The sequence below is a fragment of the Aethalodelphis obliquidens genome, unplaced genomic scaffold (assembly GCF_003676395.1).
Source record: "Aethalodelphis obliquidens isolate GAN/ISIS:26980383/991018 unplaced genomic scaffold, ASM367639v1 scaffold12, whole genome shotgun sequence".
Lineage (NCBI taxonomy): Eukaryota > Metazoa > Chordata > Mammalia > Artiodactyla > Delphinidae > Aethalodelphis > Aethalodelphis obliquidens.
The window spans coordinates 7,905,145-7,925,869 of record NW_020837956.1 but is presented as its reverse complement, the minus strand read 5'-3'; the positions used below and the strand labels follow the sequence as shown (position 1 = coordinate 7,925,869).

At 38.4% G+C, this 20,725-nt stretch overlaps 2 protein-coding genes across 14 annotated transcripts in view; one reads left to right on the top strand and one right to left on the bottom strand.

The window, feature by feature from the left end:
- SLC3A1 (solute carrier family 3 member 1) overlaps positions 1–16,436 on the top strand; it is a 51,375-nt gene extending 34,939 nt beyond the window's left edge. For 8 of the 10 annotated variants that reach the window (XM_027113233.1, XM_027113232.1, XM_027113231.1 and 5 more), the window contains 6 exons: positions 2,285–2,404; positions 4,341–4,465; positions 5,723–5,918; positions 8,476–8,643; positions 9,655–9,771; positions 15,802–16,433. In XM_027113233.1, coding sequence (XP_026969034.1) covers positions 2,285–2,404; positions 4,341–4,465; positions 5,723–5,918; positions 8,476–8,643; positions 9,655–9,771; positions 15,802–16,242 — 1,167 coding nt within the window. In that variant the 3' untranslated portion in view covers positions 16,243–16,433. Of the gene's footprint in view, positions 1–2,284; positions 2,405–4,340; positions 4,466–5,722; positions 5,919–8,475; positions 8,644–9,654; positions 9,772–15,801 lie in introns of all 10 variants that reach the window. The other 2 variants (XM_027113235.1, XM_027113237.1) reach the window with 2 other exon arrangements.
- PREPL (prolyl endopeptidase like) overlaps positions 16,342–20,725 on the bottom strand; it is a 54,902-nt gene continuing 50,518 nt past the window's right edge. For all 4 annotated transcript variants that reach the window (XM_027113223.1, XM_027113224.1, XM_027113225.1 and 1 more), the window contains 4 exons: positions 18,881–19,030; positions 18,360–18,483; positions 17,436–17,509; positions 16,342–17,067 (listed from right to left, as the gene is read on the bottom strand). In XM_027113223.1, coding sequence (XP_026969024.1) covers positions 16,978–17,067; positions 17,436–17,509; positions 18,360–18,483; positions 18,881–19,030 — 438 coding nt within the window. In that variant the 3' untranslated portion in view covers positions 16,342–16,977. The remainder of the gene's footprint in view (positions 17,068–17,435; positions 17,510–18,359; positions 18,484–18,880; positions 19,031–20,725) is intronic.

Genomic DNA, 20,725 nt, shown 5'->3' with positions numbered 1-20,725 from the left:
CTTGTAAGAATTGGGGGACTTTTTGAAATGAAAAAGAAAAAAAGAGTATAAAATTAGGTACAGAAGAATGAGTGCTCATTTAGAATGAAAAGCGAATGTGGGTAGGAGCCCATGCAGTGAAGGGTCCTGAAGCTTCAGCTTCGTTAGCTTCACGCCAATTGGGCCCTTAGAGCCCACTACAAATGAGGCAATTCTGCAGATCCTGTTCTACAAATGAGGCGCCTTCATATCTGGTGACTTCTCCAGCTGAATCTCTAACCAACTGCCTTCCCTTCCCGCCATCCTGCTGCGCTGACCTCCCTGGCAAATCCTGCTCTTTCACCCCCTTGTGTAAGCTTTGTGTAACCAAAGCTCCTTTCCTTCAAAGTTTCATCGTGTCTGTGATTTAAATATTTTTGCATTAATATTTGTCCAGCTAAGGATTCTAAAAAAATCCGTGAGACCTAGGACTGTGTTTATGTTGTGTTGTATTTTGCTCATGGTTCTAGTACCAAGGCTTATTAGCTAAGTGCCTGGTCCCTAGTTGGAACCCAAATACTTATTGAATGAATGAATGAATTTGTGAAGAAGGATGCTAGATAAGAATAAATTTGTGGGTTTTGTGCCCCAAAGAAAAATTCCACTGGGTAAGGCCAGCTTAAGGGTATTTGGGTCAACTGGGGTCAAGATGAGGATTGTCAGCAGCAGAGCCTGCTCTTATATTTGAGAAAGTTGTTCAAGCTTTGCCATTCAAAATCTCACCTTGAAGAGGCTGACATCAGCCTTGCGTTCAGCCTGTAGAAACCTTTGGGAGCCTTGGGACTTCTCTGGGGGTGCACTGGATAAGACTCTGCACTCCCAATGCAGGGGGCTGGGTTCGATCCCTGGTCAGGGAACTAGATCCTACATGCATGCCGCGACTAAGAGTTCACATGCCACAACTAAGGAGCCTGTGAGCCACAACTAAGGAGCCCACCTGTGGCAACTGAGACCCAGTGCAACCAAATAAATAATAAATATTTTTTAAAAAAGAGAAACTTTTGGGAGCCTTGAACGGCAGCACTCCAGGCTCCATATGCACATGTAGATACAAGAAACATACTTTGAATCAAGCAAGTGATTCTGGGAACAGTCCTTATTTGGGATCTATAGCTCTGTTCCCCTCACTAGGTGAGAATTGGCTTCTTCACTCCACTACTTTAAATTACAGGTGGTTCTGCTCTAATGTGATATACACATTCCTATAAAACCTTCCTTTCAGCAAGGATTGAGCTGAAAGGAGAGCAGGGAGAGCCACTGTCCCTTTGCAGGAGGGTGGCTTTTGGTGGATGCAGGAGTAGGCCCAGCTGGGAGGGGTTGGCATGCGAGGGGAGCTGAGACTAGGCCCTCTGCTTTTCAAGGTCACCTGGTCCTCCTAACTGCCCCAATACAGGCCAAGTCATCCTCTGCCTCCATGCTTGACTCATGCTGTACCCCAAACAGTCCAGAATGTTCTTCTAGAGTCACTTCCTGATCACATCCCACCAGCCAAGTTCAAGCTCTAGCTTTTCCTTGCTTGGCTGTGCCCACCCATATTAAATTTGATCTTCTCAGAGGTCCAATAGTCATGCAGAGTAATCTCCTCCCATGATTTTGAACCGTGTCCTGCCTTGTGTTAGGTAACCCTCTCATGTCTCATGTGTCCCCAACTACTCTGTAGATGCCTCAAAGCCAGGGAACATGCTGTACTTCTTTGGTGTCCCAACAGTATCACACCATGTTTGACTCATTCAGGCTTGATACCTCATTCTTTCATTCCACGACTGGTTCACTAAATAACAGTTGCTGGGTCAGTGGCAAGGGAAGCAGAAATAAAAGCTGCAGTTCTTTCCCTCCAGAATCTCCCAGTCTGGTGGAAGAGCCCTTCATGATTGGGCGCTTAATTGGTGATTTTCTCTGTTCGGAGTGACCTTGAAGGAACTGGGCATGGGGCAGATGAACTACATTCCCAGTTTCTCCTGAGTCCCATCTTTCATTCTGAGTGGATTCTTTAAACTTTGGGAACATGCTCATAGCATCAATTACAAATGTAACATTCTGAATTCAAATATGAGAGAAGAACGGGAGCCCGTAAATGCAGTTATTCAAAGTTCATTATGCTCAGACACTGTGGTGCTAAATAGGTAAGAACACGAGTGCTGTGCTTGTTTTATATGTGGAGGTGACTGTTTTATGATGGACGTCATTAACAGACAAGGCCTTTATTAAACCTTATGACAACAATGTGTGGTTAACGTAACCAAGTGTTTCGCTTCTTCATGTTTAGGAAATTATACAGTTTTGGCTCTCAAAGGGTGTCGATGGCTTTAGCTTCGATGCTGTTCAATTTCTTCTAGAAGCAAAGCATCTGAGAGACGAGGCCCAAGTGAATAAGAACCAAATCCCGGTAAAGTTTTAAACATATACGTATATATGTTTTAAAAATATATTTTTAAGTAAACATATATTTATTTAAAAATGTTATATATGTATATATTTTTTCTGAAAATGTCATCAGAGTGTTGTCTTTTTTAGCCTGAGACACCACTTACCAGAGGGAAGTGTTTTGAATCATTTTCTTTAGAAAATACAGAGGAGTTTCAAATGCATGTGACCAGATATTTCCTTCCACTGCTTCCTCCTGAGTGATCCCTATAGGAGTCCCTCGAAGGCGAGGTTTCTGGAGGGCATGGACAGTGTGGACTCCACCGGAGGCCATAACTTACTCACTGTGATTTTGTCAATCACTCAAGCTCAGGGTAGGCGGCCTAAATTCCCCAAGTGCTTTTGTAGTCATTAAAGGACACACAGGTAGAAGGGAAGGGAACCAACACTTGCTGAGTGTCAGTTGTATGCTATTTGTTGTATCCATTTAACTCTCTCAACATCTTGTGACGTTTCATGATCCCCATTTAGCAAATCTTAGAGAAATTAATTTATCAGGGTGACAGAGGTGATAAACAGAATTCCACCCAAGCCTGCTGCAGAATTTGGGCTCTTTGTGCTTCCACCAGTGGTTCTTAACCTTCCTCCCATGTCACACGTGAGAGAGTAATAATCCCATGCCCCCCTCACTCCTCTAGTTGACCACCATTCTACAGTCTCTCTGTTTTCAATGGCCAAGTAGACAGTAGTCCTAAAATGCATTCCAAAATAACGGATTTATACATTTACACAATGAAATGTCAAAATAAATGAATTATAGTGACACAGCAATATGGGTCAATCTTAGTGATATAATGTGCAGCAAAAAAATCTAAAATTATTATATATAGCATGATGCCCTTTTTAGAAAGTAAAATTAAATTCATATGGTCACCAGCTTGATAGTCCTGTCTGAGTAACAAAGGGAAGCTGGCCATGCATGGGCTAATTATGAGACCATGTCATGAACCAAAGTTTATGATTAAGCTTTTTTTGTTGTTGTTGCACATGATTTCCAGTAGAAAGGAAAAATGAAGGGGAAAAAAGGTTGTGTATTAGCCAGTTGTCCCAAAGAGAAGCACTTATCCTTGGAGGAGAAGAAATCTCAAAATAACCTTGCTAATTATAATCAGATGTCCTAAGACAGGCATATGTTTCCAGTCAAGACAAATGATCAGAACAATGGGTTTTGTGTGCTACCCAAGAAAAACTTAAATAACATGTAATTTCCGGAAGACATCTAAGATTTCAAAAAACTTCCCTTGATCTAGCAAGGGAAAATCACTTATAAAAAAGGGGTCCACTGAATGGATAGCAACTCATGGACTCTCTAGCCTGTCCACGTCCTAACCCAGGACTTACAAACTGAGCCTGTATTAGACATAATCTTTTACTTTGATTCCAGAAGATTACTGTAACCCTAGGAAGGCAGAGAATGAGTATCACAAAAAATTACTAAAACCCTGGAAAAGTATAACGGTAAGAATAAAGGACAAAAATGGTAAAGAAACAAATTTAAATGCATGATATTAATACTTTTGTAAGCAGATAATGTAATAATACACTCTATAATTAAGATAATGTTTTGTTTGCCTTTAAAAATGTCTGGTGTATTTGGGACAATAAAATGTTTAGGAGGATTTTATTAAATACATTTGTAATCAGTATTTAGGTGTTTGGTAAAATTTAACTTGTTTACTAGATTTTAGTTAATAATTTATACACAAAATGAAACACTAATAGTTTCTAATGTTCTTTTCCATCCACAAATTCCCTTGAGCAGCATAAGTCCTATGACCATCTTTGAGCATGTGTGTCTCAGCTTGAGCCCTTTGAAGAGACAGTCCGTATTCACATGAGGCCAGCTATGGGCATTTGACATTTGACATGATGGTAACCATGCTGTCCTGTTTTCAAAGGACACAGTCACTCACTACTCGGAGCTGTACCATGACTTCACCACCACACAGGTGGGAATGCACGACATTGTCCGCAGCTTCCGGCAGACAATGGACCAGTACAGCAGGGAGCCTGGGAGATACAGGTAACCACGGGTGCAGTGTGTGATCTGCACTTTATCCCTCACAACCAAGCATTCTTAAGAGATTCAGTTATAATTTAATAAACCGCATAATTACAATGTATCATAACTCAGTTATGCTCAGACATATATATATATGGTATATATATGGTATAGTCTCTCACGTTCCTTAACTTTGTTGATTTTGTTTCCTCTTTTGGAAAATGAAGCAAATCCCACAGTACTTATTCACAGGAATTTTGTGAAGATTAATTAAAAGATAATATATTATCCAAAGGTTAGTCATTAACCATTACTATTTTTTATCATTATTTGACCTGTTAGCATGCAAATGTTCCAACTAAACTGTTAGCTGTTAGGTTAGTTAACATGTCTCAGTTTTCTCAACAATTAAAAAGTGATGATGACACCCCCATAAGGTTGTTGTGAGATTACATGAGATAATGTCTGTGAAGCACTTAAAACAATGCCCGGCACATAATAAACACTCAATGAATTTAACTCTTATTGTGTTTATATAGATTACCCAATAGAATCAGTGGAAAAGGAGTTCAAGAAATTTCTTCTCCTTAAAGTAGGTCCTCTGATCACTATTCCCACTTTACAGATGAGGAGACTGAGACTCTGAGCATGCAGGTAATGGTCACATAGGTAGTGGCCGCAGAGATGGGACTGGAACTGAAACACGCGAGCTCCAGATACTATGTAACTTATCCATTAATGTAATGTCTCAAACAGCTAAAACCAGCATTGATGTGAGTCATTTCAGGCTAATATGTCTTCCCTGAAGAGTGTTTGGTTTTCAACAACTGAGAGTGCACCCCAATAATAAAGTGAGACTTTATAGGGATTCCAGTACAAGGGGAATTTGGGGGAACCCCTCTTACCTTATATGCAGACATATACTGTACATTCTAAGTGGAGTGATGAGAATTGCTAAATAAAGTCTTCCTGCAAGTTACTGAGTTTCATTCAGAGTTAGAAGGAAAAGAACAGTATTGACTGAGATCCAAACATGTTTCTTTTAGACATGGCTTAGTATTAAGCTAGTCTTTGGGTTTAATATGAGAAACTGCCAGGTGACCCAGTGTGCCATTTCTTAGTCATCTGGCTTGATTCTGCTTCCTAGTGAGCCCTAGCCAATACTGTTAACAGTATGCATTCACCTCCCGACATCCTGTCCATGAGACACAGCAGCTGCAAAGCACTTTCCCAGTCTCCTGACAGGCCCTGATGTCACTGCACTGCCAACTCTTACAGGTTCATGGGGACTGAAGCCCATGGAGAGAACATTGCCAAGACCATGATGTACTACGGTCTGCCTTTTATCCAAGAAGCAGATTTTCCCTTCAACAGTTACCTCGGTAAACTAAACATGCCTTCTGGGAACAGTGTGTTTGAAGTTATCACATCCTGGATGGAAAACATGCCAGAAGGAAAATGGCCTAATTGGATGGTAAGTCCTTAGGCGCAGCTCAGCATACGGTGCTGGTGTGCTTGCTGAATAGTCCTCTGAAACAAGGGGCACATTTGTCTCTAAGTGACCTTCACCTTTCCTTCATTTTGTGATTTAGTGAGCCAGATGCATCCCAGCTCCTGACCAGGTTCTTGTCATTCTTCATTCTTTTCCTTCTGGTTCTGAGACTAGATAATTTCAACTGGTCTGTCTCATTTGCTGAGTCCTTGGCCAGTTCAAATCTGTCCAGCCCGTCTAGGGAATTTTTCACTTCCTTTATTGTATTTTTCAACTGTAATTTTTTTCATAATTTCTCTTTATTGACAGTATCTATTTGATAAGGCATTGTTCGCATACTTTTAAAGAATCCTGTAGATGTTGTTTAGGTTTTTGAACACGCGTATAAGAGCTGATTTAAAGTCATTGTCCACTAAGTCCAATGTTTGGGTTTCCTCAGCCAAGTTTTCTGTTGATGCTTTTCCCCCCTCTGTATGGGCCATACTTTCCTAGTTCTCTGCATGTCTTGTATTCTTTTTTGTTGTTGTTGAACACTGGATATTTTAAATAGTAAGTATAGAAATTTTGGAAATCACATTCTCCCCTCTCCAGTGTTTTGTTTCTTCAGTGACTTTCTTGGATTAATTCTGTAATATCTGTGTTACTTGTTGTGTGTGACCACTGAAGTCTCTGCTTGGTCAGCTAGTGATTGTTAAGATTCCTTAGATGCCTTGAACCTGTAAGTCTCCCAGCCTTTGCTGAGGGCTGTGTGTGGGGTGGGCATGCTTTCAACACTTTGGCAGGCAGCTTACAGCTCTGCCTGTCTTTCCTTTCTGCTTGAGTGAGTTTCAGGGTTAGCCAGAGGGGAGAGATTAGATTCTTGGGGCTTCCCTGGCTACCTGTGCAGCCCTGTGCATGTGTGTAGGCTTCTAGATTCCAGGAAAATGTCAGAGCCTTTCAAAGCCCTTTACGGTCATCTTATTCCTAACTTTAAAGTTTTTTGGTCAGTCTCTGTTTAGCCCAGGTTGGTAACACCACCTCAGGCAAGTATTGATAATCAATTGCTGCTGACTGTTTTTGGCAAATGCCTTGGGGATAAGACAATCTGCACAGTTAGCTTTGAGTCAGATCAGATAAAGAAAAAACCCAACCAAAAGTGAGCTGCTAGAAAGGTCGAACAGTGCCAGTTCTCTAGAGATGGAGCTTTTGATGAACTCAAAACCTATTTTGGTCCTCCAGTGGCTACTAGGCTGCTGGGTTTTACATTTTCTGTTGGTTTTCAAGGCTATCTTGAATGTGAGGGGACGGGCATGAGATTATGGCCAGTTAAAATGATACAAAGCTTGCTCTTCTGAGATCCAGCTGTTTTTCTTGAACACTCCTTGTATTGTTGTAAGCCTTTCATTTCCAAGTTCTGAAAAAGTGGATTTTTACAGTTTTTGCCAGCATTCTCCTTGCTTTCATGCTAGAGATTTTTGGAGGTCCTTACTCCACTATTCCAGAAGTACCCCCTCTCTATACAAATTTTATAATGTAGTTGTAGCACGTTTTTTCATATACTCAAAGTCTCATATCATAGGCAACTGGATCTCAGCCTGTGAGAGGCCCTGATCTCTGTCCAATGCTAATCTTGATTTCAGTTCTGAGAAAGACAAGTGATCTAGGTTCAGAAGACTTGAGAAATCACAGGGTTTCTTGTCAGATGCTTTTGAGATAATGAAAAGAATAAACGGTGGAAAAGTTTGACCTAATTTTCTGGCCATAAAAATAGAAAAATACAATGGTCTATAAAAAGATAATTGTAAAGACAGTTTTAGTAAATCTAAAGAATAAAAAAGCAAGCTCCCTTTTTCCTGAATTCTAACAACCAAGTTCATATTCTCAGACTCAAGTTCAAAGGCTGGTTCTGCCTCATGACCTTAACCTGAATAAATGATGCAGTCTCTCAGAGCTTGTTTCATCATTTGTAAAATGGAAAGGTTAGGTGATTTAAATAAACTCTTAAATAAGGACTAGATGTTAAAATATGTAATCAGAACATTTAACAAAGAAATATATTTAAAAATACAAAGTCCTGTACAAAATTTCTTCTTAGACTGTAAATATATTTGTAAAAGTTGATTTACCTTTTAACTTAAAAATTTTTTGAATAGTTCAAAAATCACACACACACAAAGGGACAGATCAGAAGTCTTTCTCTCACCCCGGTCCCCTCCACCTGTTCCCTCCTTGGAGGAAACACTTGTTTCCTTTCCTGTCAATATTCTCTTATCCAAATGTGCAAAAATATTAGTATGTACCCTCATACATTTCATCTTATTTGCAATATGAATGTGAAGTAAGCTGTTATCACCATTTTGTTGATCATAATGGCCAAGTCAGTCAGATGGTCAATTGTACAGCAAGGAACTGGTTAGGACTCAATTGCAGGCTTGCTGATACGAAGGTACCCATGGTTAACCATGTTTTTCTGCCTGGTGGACTTTTTGTGAAATAGGGTAAATCTTTCAGCAAACTCTGTATAGAGCTGTGCTCTTAAAATAAAGTATCTGCCTTTCAGACTGGCGGACCAGACAATGACCGGCTGACTTCTCGTCTGGGGAAACAATATGTCAACATCATGAACATGCTTGTGTTCACACTGCCTGGAACTCCCATAACTTACTACGGGGAAGAAATAGGAATGAGAAATATTTTAGCCACAAATCTCAATGAAACCTATGATGTTGTAAGTTAATATAACTTAACCATGCACCACACCAAATCCTCATTTTTTGCCAAATCAGAAAATTTACTATTTCTATTCTGCTGCTGAAAATCATGATTACTTAGCTTTTGTTTCTCACTGTTTGTTAGGCAGTGAGAAATTTCCAGCTTTCTTGATTGGGGAGCTTGTTAAAAATGCTGCTTGCTGAGCCACACAACTGAATTTCTTGTGTAGAGCCCAGGATCTGCATTTCAAAGATGTTTTCCAGCTGATTCTCAGGTGCACTAAAATTTAAGAAGCCACGTTTTGAGTTTCGAATGCCCTCTACCTGAAACACGGAGTTAAGAACATTTATTATAGTGCTTGTCTGTATTGCTAGATCTCGCTTGGCCATAACATAAAAGGAAGAATCCTTGTGCTAACAAATGTAATGGACAGCCTTAGGCCTGAGAAGTTTAAATTTTGGTTTTTGTTTGAGGCTATGGATCTCACAATTGTGTTGCTGGGCAGATGAAAGACCTTGAAGCTATAATTTGTATGGTTAGCTTTCAATGGTGAGATCCAATTTCCCTAACATTTAGTCACAATGAAACCTTTTCTATTTAAGCTCCTAAATTTGTGTGTGCACTCATGCGATAACCAGGCTAAAAAGGATACAGTCTAGGCTCACCTGTACATGGCTGCATGCCTGAATTCACCGATCACTGTATCACATTATAATGAGTTTGTAAATGGCACATTTTGAAATCCTACATCACTCATTTTTAGGGAAAAGCAGCAAAGATTCCAAGCATGTATCAATGTTGTTAGTAGTTTATTTACACTCAAGATATCATTAACTATTTTCCAATTGAAAGTGTAAAACTGGTTTATGTACTGAATATTAAGGCCTTTTCGTTATGAATGCTAATGAATTTGAGTACTAGCTGAGAAATATAGGGAATTAAATACTTCTGAAGTAAATCATGGCCAAATTACATTTCTTTTAATAACCAGACCACTGTTTTTTTTCTTTATGGTCTTTTGACATAGGATACTCTTCTCTCAAAGTCACCAATGCAGTGGGACAATAGCTCAAATGCTGGTTTTTCTGAAGGCAATCACACCTGGTTACCCACCAGTTCAGATTACCACACTGTGAATGTTGATGTAAGTATCAATGAAAATTTCATGCTAACTCCAGAACAGGAGATTAGTTCATGTTGCTGACAACATACACTCACCTTGAGTTGTCTAAAACCTTAACTGATGCTCTTTAAATCAATCACATAGACTTCTTTTGCAGTTTTCATTTTTAAGGAGTTTGTAAATCATGTTTTTGTGGAAATACAAGCTGGTGCAGAAGTGTACCATCTGAAGTATCATACAGAATACACAACTCTTCATTGGAATGACTTTGAGCTATGAAATATTAAGAACATTTTATGGAGGGCTTCTAGCAAGCCTGCTATCATTTCTCCATTCCACCCCTCCAAAGGAAGGAAAGAAAGTAGAAGATCAATCAATCAATCAATCGAGGGTAAGATTCTTGAGAGCAAGGCTGTTTACCTACAGAAACTGAAGCATGAATAATCCCTAAAAGTAGCTGTTCTGGAAAAGCATACCCTTCAGCTTTTGCCTATACTATTTTCTGTTCTCATGGTGATCAACTTAGCCAAGTTCAGCAAACAAATTTCTTAAACAGGAATGCATTAATTCCAGCAAAGTGCTAAACACATTTCCTTAGACCAGAAAAATGTGAAATGGCTTCAGGTGAGTTTCGGGTGTTTTCAGTGGAAAACACAATCTGAACTACTTAATGGGGAGAGAAATTACTGGCATCACATGAGGATACAAGTTTTATAGCATCTACTAAGTATTTTGAAAACAATCCCCAGATTATTCTGATACGGAACTTCAGGCAAACCCTCCTGGTTCCCACATCTCCCTGATCCAAGCACCCCAGGGATAACTTTGTTTTATATGGTCATAGGTCCTTGAAACACAAAAAATGTATGTTAACATTTGTGTTTTGGATTAAGTGCACTTACTGATTTTCATTACGTCCAAATGTCCAAAATATTCCCATAGGCCAATTTGAATCCAATATGTAAGAAATCCTACATAAAAAAGTACAGCAGCAAAGATGGAAAAATGTAAATGCAAATTAAAATAATGGTCAGATCAGTCAAGTCGTTAAAATGATCATGAGTAATGCTTGGAGGGATGCTAAACCATAATCAAATAACCGGAAGTCCCAGGCAATGCCATTTTAATAAAACACCTCCATAATAGCTCTAGAACAAGGTGAGAATTTAGGTACTTTCTAGAAGATAGAAAGTAAAATTAAGATTACAAAGAAACAAGAGCATAGAAACCATAATCTAAAATACACAGGAGAAAACAGCACTGACAGGTACAGGTAAGAGCACTGCAGGAATTCATCCACCGCTGCAATTGGCTGCCCCAGAATTTGCCTGAGGAAAAAACTCAGGGCCTGTTTGGTGATCATACTCGTGTTGAATGAATGAGTAGAGCAAAGCTTGAAATAGTGTTAAACTTCTACAAGCATAGTCGAAGAAAGAAACGGAGAAGAAAACCTAATTCCCTGGGATGATTCACTGAGGAATGATCTCCAAAGTAAGAGTTTTTACTCCTCAGTTCACAGAGGCCTTAAGAGGAGGGTAGGACCCTAGGTAGCTGGTCACCATTAAACAGGAAAAGAACCCCTATACCCCAAAGACAAACCAGACCTACCTCCAAGTTGGCTTCTCACAGTTAGTAGAGGCAGGCAACTGAAGACAGGCAAACAAGGAGTATCAAATACAAAAGTAAATGAATCACCAAAAATCACACTACATCTGAGAAAAATTAAGGCCATGAAAGAGAAACACCACTCCTAACAAAACACTGTAGAAAGCGAAGAAAATGTAACATAAGACTTCATTATTAGTAAAACTGCTCCCTCCCTGAGAGACTATTGTTTTATGTAGCCCTTGACACTCTTTTAAAGAAGTGATTAGGTATCTTAGAAATATGAAAATATTGTCAAAATAAACAATAAAATAGAAGTTCTAATTAGTGTGCTGGAAAACTGACTCAAGGGTTTACCCCAAAGTGTACTGTAAAAAGACAAAGAAGTTTTTTCTTTTTAGAACACAACATGATTATATTTTAATACACGATCAAAATACGAAACACCATAGTAAATTGATAGCAATAATAAAGGGCTTTTCATTTGCATTGCATGTAACAAAAGACATTGATATTCCAAGGGAAATGGAAAACAAAAAGGCAAAGAAGTTAACAGTATAAAGAGAAAATTTTTGATATGTGGAGAATAAATCTAGAAATTCCAACATATAACAAAAAACAAGTTCTAGAAAAGAACAGAGACTAATAAAGAGAAAACCTAAAAATATACAGAAAGAAACCAAACTCGGAAGTAGATTGCCTGAGAAAAGGACTGAAAATTGGACTGTCATCAGACTTCTCAACTCGATACTAAAACACATTAGAACTTTACCTTCAAAGTTGTAATGGAAACTTGATTCTAAACAAAGAATCCTATATCCATTCAAACTAGCATTCAGGAGCAAAACAGAGATGGAAAAGCAAGGACCCAAATTTTACCATATATAGCCAGTTTCTGAAAGAGAAATTGGGGACTCCAACAAAACCAAAAAGGAATCTAAAAGGTGGACATGATGTATAAAACATAGTGAGGAAAGGAACCAACAAAACTTAAGGATGAATAATTTTTGATACATAATGTAAAATAAGGCATTCTGGAGTAAAAATCTTAGTGATTTCTTTCTATTTGGGAAGTGGTAGCAGGGAGGGTGTGTGTGTGTGTTTGAGTGAGCAAAGGCACATGTGCACAGGCTAACGCACTTTACAAGGATGGAAACAGTAACTCACTCTAGATTTGAGCTGTCCAGTAGCCACTAACCACTGTGACTACTAAAACAGAATTAAAACGTCAGTTCCTGTTTCACACTAGCAACATTTCAAGTGCTCAGTAGCTAGTGGCTACCATATTGTACAGCACAGAAACAGAACTTTTGGCACTGCAGGAAGTTCTACTGGACAGCACTGCTCTGTATGTTGAAAAAAATATGTTTTAAATGGTTATTACAGTTTTAAGGGTAACCATCAGAAGAAAAGACACAAATGTGTAATTTTTGAACGATACTGGAAGGAAAAAAATTACATAAAGAAAACCAATTGATCCAATAAAAAGCTAAAAAGGAAGAAAATAAAACATTAGTACAACTAAAATAAAACATTAGTACAACTAAAATAAAAAATAAGGCTACAGGATTATGTCTAAACATATGGTAATCACAGATATGACTGGGTTAAATTCACCTATTAAAAGATATAAACTCTTAGATTAGAAAACAAAGAAAATCTGACATAAGAGATATAGCTAAAACAAAAGGACAGAGAAAGAATTAAAATAAAGATATTACAGGCAAATGCTAACAAAAACAAACCTTGCCACCTGGCTGTAGCTTTCAAAACAAAAAAATGCACCATACCCTTTAATTTAGTAATTTCATTCCTAGATATCTGTATCTAGGAATACTTGCACATGTGGAAAATTCAAGGATCTCTACTGCAGCACTGTTTTTTTAAAAGAAATATAAATTTATATAACATTTTTAACCTATCCAATTGGTATTTTTTTTTAACATCTTTATTGGAGTATAATTGCTTTACAGTGGTGTGTTAGTTTCTGCTTTATAACAAAGTGAATCAGTTATACATATACATATATCCTCATATCTCCTCCCTCTTACGTCTTCCTCCCACCCTCCCTATCCCACCCCTCTAGGTGGTCACAAAGCACCGAGCTGATCTCCCTGTGCTATGCGGCTGCTTCCCACTAGCTACCTATTTTACATTTGGTAGTATATATAAGTCCATGCCAATCTCTCACTTCTTACCAGCTTACCCTTCCCCCTCCCTGTGTCCTCAAGTCCATTCTCTACGTCTGCATCTTTATTCCTGTCCTGCCCCTAGGTTCTTCAGAACCATTTTTTATTTTTTTAGATTCCATATATATGTGTTAGCATATGGTATTTATTTTTCTTTCTGACTTACTTCACTGTGTATGACAGTCTCTAGGTCCATCCACCTCAGTACAAATAACTCCATTTCGTTTCTTTTTATGGCTGAGTAATATTCCATTGTATGTATGTGCCACATCTTTATCCATTCAGCTGTCAATGGACACATAGGTTGCTTCCATGTCCTGGCTATTGTAAATAGAGCTGCAATGAACATTGTGGTACATGACTCTTTTTTTTTTTTTTTTTTACATGACTCTTTTTGAATTATGGTTTTCTCAGGGTATATGCCCAGTAGTGGGATTGTGGAGCACTGTTCTTAATAGCAGAAGACTCTGGAAATGATTTATATATTTTGTCAATAGAAAGCCAGTTGAATCAATTATGGTTAATCTATACAAGAGACAAGTATGCAGCTGTGAAAAAGAATGAGGGAGTTCTCTGTGCATTGATAAGAGACCACCTCTAATATGTACTAAATAATTAAAAAAACAGCGTACAGAATGGTAACATGCCACTATTTGTGTAAACAAGGGAAAAGTATGTCTACCTATGTCTGCATAGGCACAGAATGTATTTCATATGAAACATAAAATGAAAGAATATAAACAATTATAGCGTCTATCTCTGGGAGAGAAAATGGGAAGCTAGGGGATAGTGTTGAAGAAAACCATTTATATATTATTCTTATAATTGAATTTTATATTGTATGCATGCAATTTTCTATTTAAAAAAATATAGTTACAAAAAGCAGGTGTGGAAATATTTAATAGCAGACAAAATAGAATTCAATATGAAAAGCATGAGACAAAGGCAATTTTCAAAAACTGATGAAAGAACATTCCCCTATAAATCATGAATCTATGCATCTAACAATACCTTCAAAATGTATAAAACAAGTACTATGAGAAATGCAATTAAAGACTGATAAATCAACAATTACAGAGAGACACTTCAACATACTTCTAGAAAGTGGTAAATGAAGTAGACAAAAATAATAGTTAACACTTACTGGGCACTTCTTATGTGAGTGGCACTGAACTATGCTTTTTCATGCATTATCTAAGGCTATAGAAAATGTTAGTAGTAATTTGACAAGTCATATACATATACCATATACATGTACCATAAACACCTTTGTACCTGATAAACACAGAATAAACATTTTTTTCAGACATTCATTAGATATTCACTAAACACCACACATTACGCACCTGCCCCAAACAACCACCAGTACCTCTGAGGTCAACATGGCTGGCAAGACTACAATGAAATGAATGCTATCACTGATTTGGCAACAGCTTTTATGAAGACAAATTTGGCATTATGTATCAAGTATCCATACTCCTTGACATAATAATTGTCTTTCTGATATTTATATCTTAAATAAATAATCCAAATATGGGGGAAGCATATTAGAAACTTGAATGTCAAAATGAAAGGGAATGATTAAGTATCGTATAACTATTCATTAGAATATTATTCTGCCATTAAAATGACATTTAATATAACAAGATGCTTAAAATGTTAAAGGAAAACAAGAAAAGTACATTAAATTATGTATATTTTATACAGCTGTTAAAATTAACCCCAATTTCTTTAATGGGCATATTTTAACTTTCACTTTAGGCAGCAGTTTGCTTTGCATCCATTTCTGCAATTTTCTGTTCATAATTAGCATCTGTTAATGTTACACCAACCTACACATTATTCTACAGAAGAGAACAGAGAAGCCCCAGTTCACCAGAGGTGCTCGGAGTCCATGGCCATGATGGCTGCTTTTCTGCCAGTTAAATATAGCATAAAGGGACTTTCTTTAGGCAAGTTAAATATCCATTAACTTAAACACGGACATTTAGTGGAGTCAAATTTGGCCTCTACATCAGCTCTGGCCAAGATGTAGCAGAGAACTGTGCACGCAGCAGTCACTCCCAGACAAGGTGAAACCCTGAATTTGTAGTTTCTATCGGTAGTTAAATAAACTATTCTTACCTACTTATTAATACTTAAAAGTTGGTAGTTGTTTTAAGGGTTAAAATAGAAGCAAGTTTTCTGGGGAAATAATTCCTTATTTGATACTCTTAGAATCAAACATTTATATGAATATTCTTTTTTAAAAAAATAGGTCCAAAAGACTCAGCCCAGATCAGCACTGAAGTTATATCAAGAATTAAGTCTGCTTCATGCCAATGAGCTGCTCCTCAGCAGGGGCTGGTTTTGCTACTTGAGGAATGACAACCACTCTGTTGTGTACACAAGAGAGCTGGACGGCATAGACAGAGTCTTCCTCATGGTTCTGAATTTTGGAGAATTATCACCGCTAAATCTAAAGGAAATGATTTCAGATATTCCCACAAGAGTAAGGATAAGGTTAAGTACCAATTTTGCCTACAAAGGCCATGAAGTTGATACGCATGCCGTTACACTGGACAAAGGAGAAGGACTCATCCTTGAATACAACACGAGGAATCTCCTTCATCACCAAACAGCATTCCAAGATAGATGTTTTGTTTCCAACCGGGCATGCTATTCCAGTGTATTGAACATACTGTACAGCTTGTGTTAGGCACCTCTGTGAAAGAGATGGCGACGCTGGCATTCTGTTCTACTGTAAGCATTTGCAGTAACTTCACGTACAGCAGCATGCTGCTGGGTGAACTTTATGATCGGTAATTCTTAGATATTTCTGTAGCTTGAGTGAAACTGCTTTAGGATAGGTTCTCAAATGTTTTTCAAGAATAATAAAGTGTTTAAAAGAAATTATCCCTTGCAGGAACTTGTAATTTTTTTGAGTTAGCATCAATAAGAGATGATCAGAGCACCTTAGGACTCCAGAATTTTAGAGAGATCTAATGAATTTTAATGTGAGGAATATCATCTTCTTACATAAAATGCAGGTACAGAAACTGGAGGATGACTTAACTGCTAGAGTATCTAAAAATGTTCACTAGCAAAGAAGCAGGACCTTGATTTGTAAACTGTTCAAAGAAAATCAGAGTAAAACAAACCTGTTCTGATGCGGGAAAGGGGAAAGTTCTGCTGTCACCAATCCTTCCCTCACGCCCTTCTCTATGTCCTTCTACAGAGCATGGTTTGAAAACTACTTTCCTAGGTTAAGGGGCGTGTGCATCAATGGAGACAACGGTATAAGCAAGTGAGCTGTATACAAAACAAAATCTGGACAGAGAAGCAAATTTTAAAAATTATTTACTAACTTAAAAAACTCACTTTTGTTAATGTAACTGGAAATATGACTATGAAATATTTCAGTGTGTTTCCAATTTCCACTGAATGCAGCATTTCAGAATTTTAGATATTTCTTAAGATTCTCGAAAACACTGGTGCTGTCAAGTCCAAGTTCCTCATACAGGAATTTAATTTGGGCTGTAATCTAAAAGAAACACATTTAAAAAATTAGATAGAAGGCCTTTGTGGTACAACTCCAGTGTTCAAGTCTCTCCTTGTCCATCCATCATTCACCTAACCCTGAAGTCAGCAATTTATGGCAAAGGTACTTTTTATTTGGCACAGAGGCAGAAGGCTCCCAACAACTGAGATTCAACTACTTTCTCTGACAGAGCTCCTGTATCAAGTACCTTTTCTCTTTATTGACTCTGAGTTCCTCCTTCCCCCTCAGGTCTCAGCCATAGACCTGACAGTTGAAGCAGCCGGCACAAACCCTGCTGTAACCACTGAAAGGCTGAGTACAACACATCACTAATTGGGGATCTGTCAACTTAAAGGGGCTTGATAGCATACCTTTTTGTGAGAATCCTCAATCACATGATTGCCTCCAGGCTGAATATCTAAAATAATATTGGGGGCTTGATAACCTGAAAGAGTTAACATATGAAACAATTAGAAGGTTTTGGCCAACTGAGACCCACCCATTTCACCCGGGTCCTTCCAAGCACTCTATTAAAATAACAGCGAAGGAGAAAGGCATAAGCCACGACCACCACCAACAACGAAGACAGGAGAGTTGGGGAGAGCAGTAGAAAACAAATTCTTGAAACAGGAAAAGCAGGAGGAGGCCCAGAGGCAGAGGAAGCTGGATGGAAGAGACTACAGGGCTACATGGAGAAGGAAGCCAATCGGTCTTATGGAATCTGAGAGCCTTGTGACCTGGAAACACCAACTATAGCAATAGGTGAAAGTGAGACACAGAACTGAATACAGGACAACTGTCTGGAAACTTGTATGTGAGACCCTCCAACCCTGAGCCCAGAAGGTCCTGGCATGTCTTGGCAAGGAAAAACAGTAAGAGTTCTTGTCTAATAAAATTGAAAGATCTAGAGAAAATTAAAGTTGCTAGTTTGGGCACTGAAGCTGCAGAGCAAAAACTTCAGAATTTGTTTTTAGAGATTCCCAAGAATAACAGCTCAATTAATTTTGTTACAGAATGAATGATATGATACGGTATGATAGTACACCTCCAAGTTATGTAGATATTTAAATTTACTTTTTCTTTGTGCGTTGCCTACCTTATTTTAATGCTGTCCTTTGAAAAACAGGCGAGGCAGTTATAGTTACTACATTTGCTTCAAATGGGTAGTTGACACAGGAAAAACTGATTTGTCTAAAATCATGGGTGATTGATCTGGTCTGCAGTACTACTCTGAGCAGTACACTGAAGGTGACAGTCCATGTAGCTACGTCCCCTGCTCCCAGGTGGTCTCCTACCTTCCCCGGTGTCCTTAGCATGCTCCACGATGGCTTCCTTGAGTTTCTCAGTATAGTTTACAATTCCTTTCAGAGGCACACGTTCGTCGTTTTCATAAGCTGTGATGTGAATTGAAGGATAATGCTGAAAGAAAAGAGATGTATAAAGAATTTATATTATTCCTTATGGTCCCTTTCCACCTTATGGATTATGAAAAACAATTACCTCCAATTTCTTTTTCCCTAAGTGCTAGAACTTTTTTTCTCATTTGATATTCTTGAGAGATATGTGGCATCAGAATACTAGACTGTTACCTGGAATAACCTTTTCTTGACTAGTGAGACCTTGATCTTATTGAATCTAGTCTCCTGAGCTATTAAGTTGAAACAAACATGGAGTATGAGCAGAGAAGGGGCTGAAAGGTGAGTATTATAAGGAGAAACAATCTAAGGCCTTACTAAATTCCTGCTTTGGCTCGGGTAAATATCCTTTTCATTATTCTATCACTTCAGCATAGTATATCATAACTGTCTTTCACTACCTTAGGTTTAATGTTTTGATAGGGACAGTAACATTTTATGTAGTTCTTGTGTTTTTCATCAGATGAAGGATTCCCCCACTCTTCTAATTCTTCTAATGTCAGAGGAAGTGTAGTGTCCATCATGGTGTTGAGAACATCCAAGAAAGGTGCCTTAAAAAAAAAAAGCCAGAGAAATTTAAACTTTAATTAATAAACTGGTAAAATGAGTTTCAGAAAAATACTATACTTTATGAATATACATGCTGACATCACAGAACAAAGCTCAAGAAGTTATGAACATTCCCAGGAGCCAGATTTATTAGCCAGTCTGTAACCAAGGCCTGTGATTTATAACTGGCTTTTAAGGTATTCAGACTCCTTAAATGACAAAGGATTTATCTTCCAATTTCCCAATTTTTGCCTTTAGTTTTGTTTCTTTTATTCACATAATAAATGCCACCACCTCACATCCATTAGGCTACTATAAGAAAAAAAAGTGTTGGCAAGGATGTGGACAAACTGGAACAATTGTGCACTGCTGGTGGGCATGTAAAATGGTGCAGAGAGTATGTTGGTTTCTTAAAAAATTAAACTTAGAATTATCATATGATCCAGTAATTCTATTCCTAGGTATATATCCAAAAGAAATGAAAGCAGGGTCTTGAAGAGTACACCCCTGTTCACAGCAGTATTTACAATACCCAAAAGGTGGACATAACCCAAGTGTCCACTGATAGATGAATGGATAAGCAAAATATAAATACAATGATACAATGAAATTCAGCTTTACAAAGAAGGAAAATCTGACACCTGCTACAACACAATAGACCTTGAGAACATTATCTAAGTGAAATAAACCAGTTATAAAAAGACATATATAAAAGAAAAAAAAGACATATAAAACATTGTACGATTCCATTTATATAGGAGGTACCTCAGTGTAGTCAGATTCATAGAAAACTAGAATGGTGGTTCCCAGGGTCCAGAGGAAGGGGAAATTGGGGAGTTGCTATTTAATGGGTACAGAGTTTCAGTTTTGTAAGATGAGGAGTTATGGAAACTGGTTGCACAACAACGTTGAGTGTACTTAACACTACTGAACTGAACACACTTAAAAATGGTTAAGATCGGGGCTTCCCTGGTGGCGCAGTGGTTGAGAGTCCGCCTGCTGATGCAGGGGACGCGGGTTTGTGCCCCGGTCCGGGAGGATCCTGCATGCCGCGGAGTGGCTGGGCCCGTAAGCCATGGCCACTGGGCCTGCGCATCCGGAGCCTGTGCTCCACAGTGGGAGAGGCCACAGCAGTGAGAGGCCCACGTACCGCAAAAAAAAAAAAAAAAAAAAAAAGGTTAAGATGGTAAATTTTATGTTATTTTACCACAATTAAAACTTAAAAATAAGGGCTTTCCTGGTGGCGCAGTGGTTGAGAATGCACCTGCCAATGCAGGGGACATGGGTTCGAGCCCTGGGCCAGGAAGATCCCACATGCTTCTGAGCAACTAAGTCCATGTGCCACAACTACTGAGCCTGCACTCCAGAGCCCATGAGCCACAACTACTGAGCCCACGTGCCACAACTACTGAAGCCCACGTGCCTAGAGCCCGTGCTCCACAACGAGAAGCCACCATGATGAGAAGCCCACCACTGCAAGGAAGAGTAGCCCCCGCTTGCCACAACTAGAGATGCCTGCATGCAGCAACGAAGATCCAACGCAGCTAAAAATAAATAAAATAAATTAAAATTTAAAAATAAAACCCCTACTACACATGAATAAACTCAGTTGGACATTTTACATTATAAAAAGGTAATAAATGCTATTGAAGAAAATCTGAAAATTATCCAAGTTGAAAAAGAATATCACTCATTGG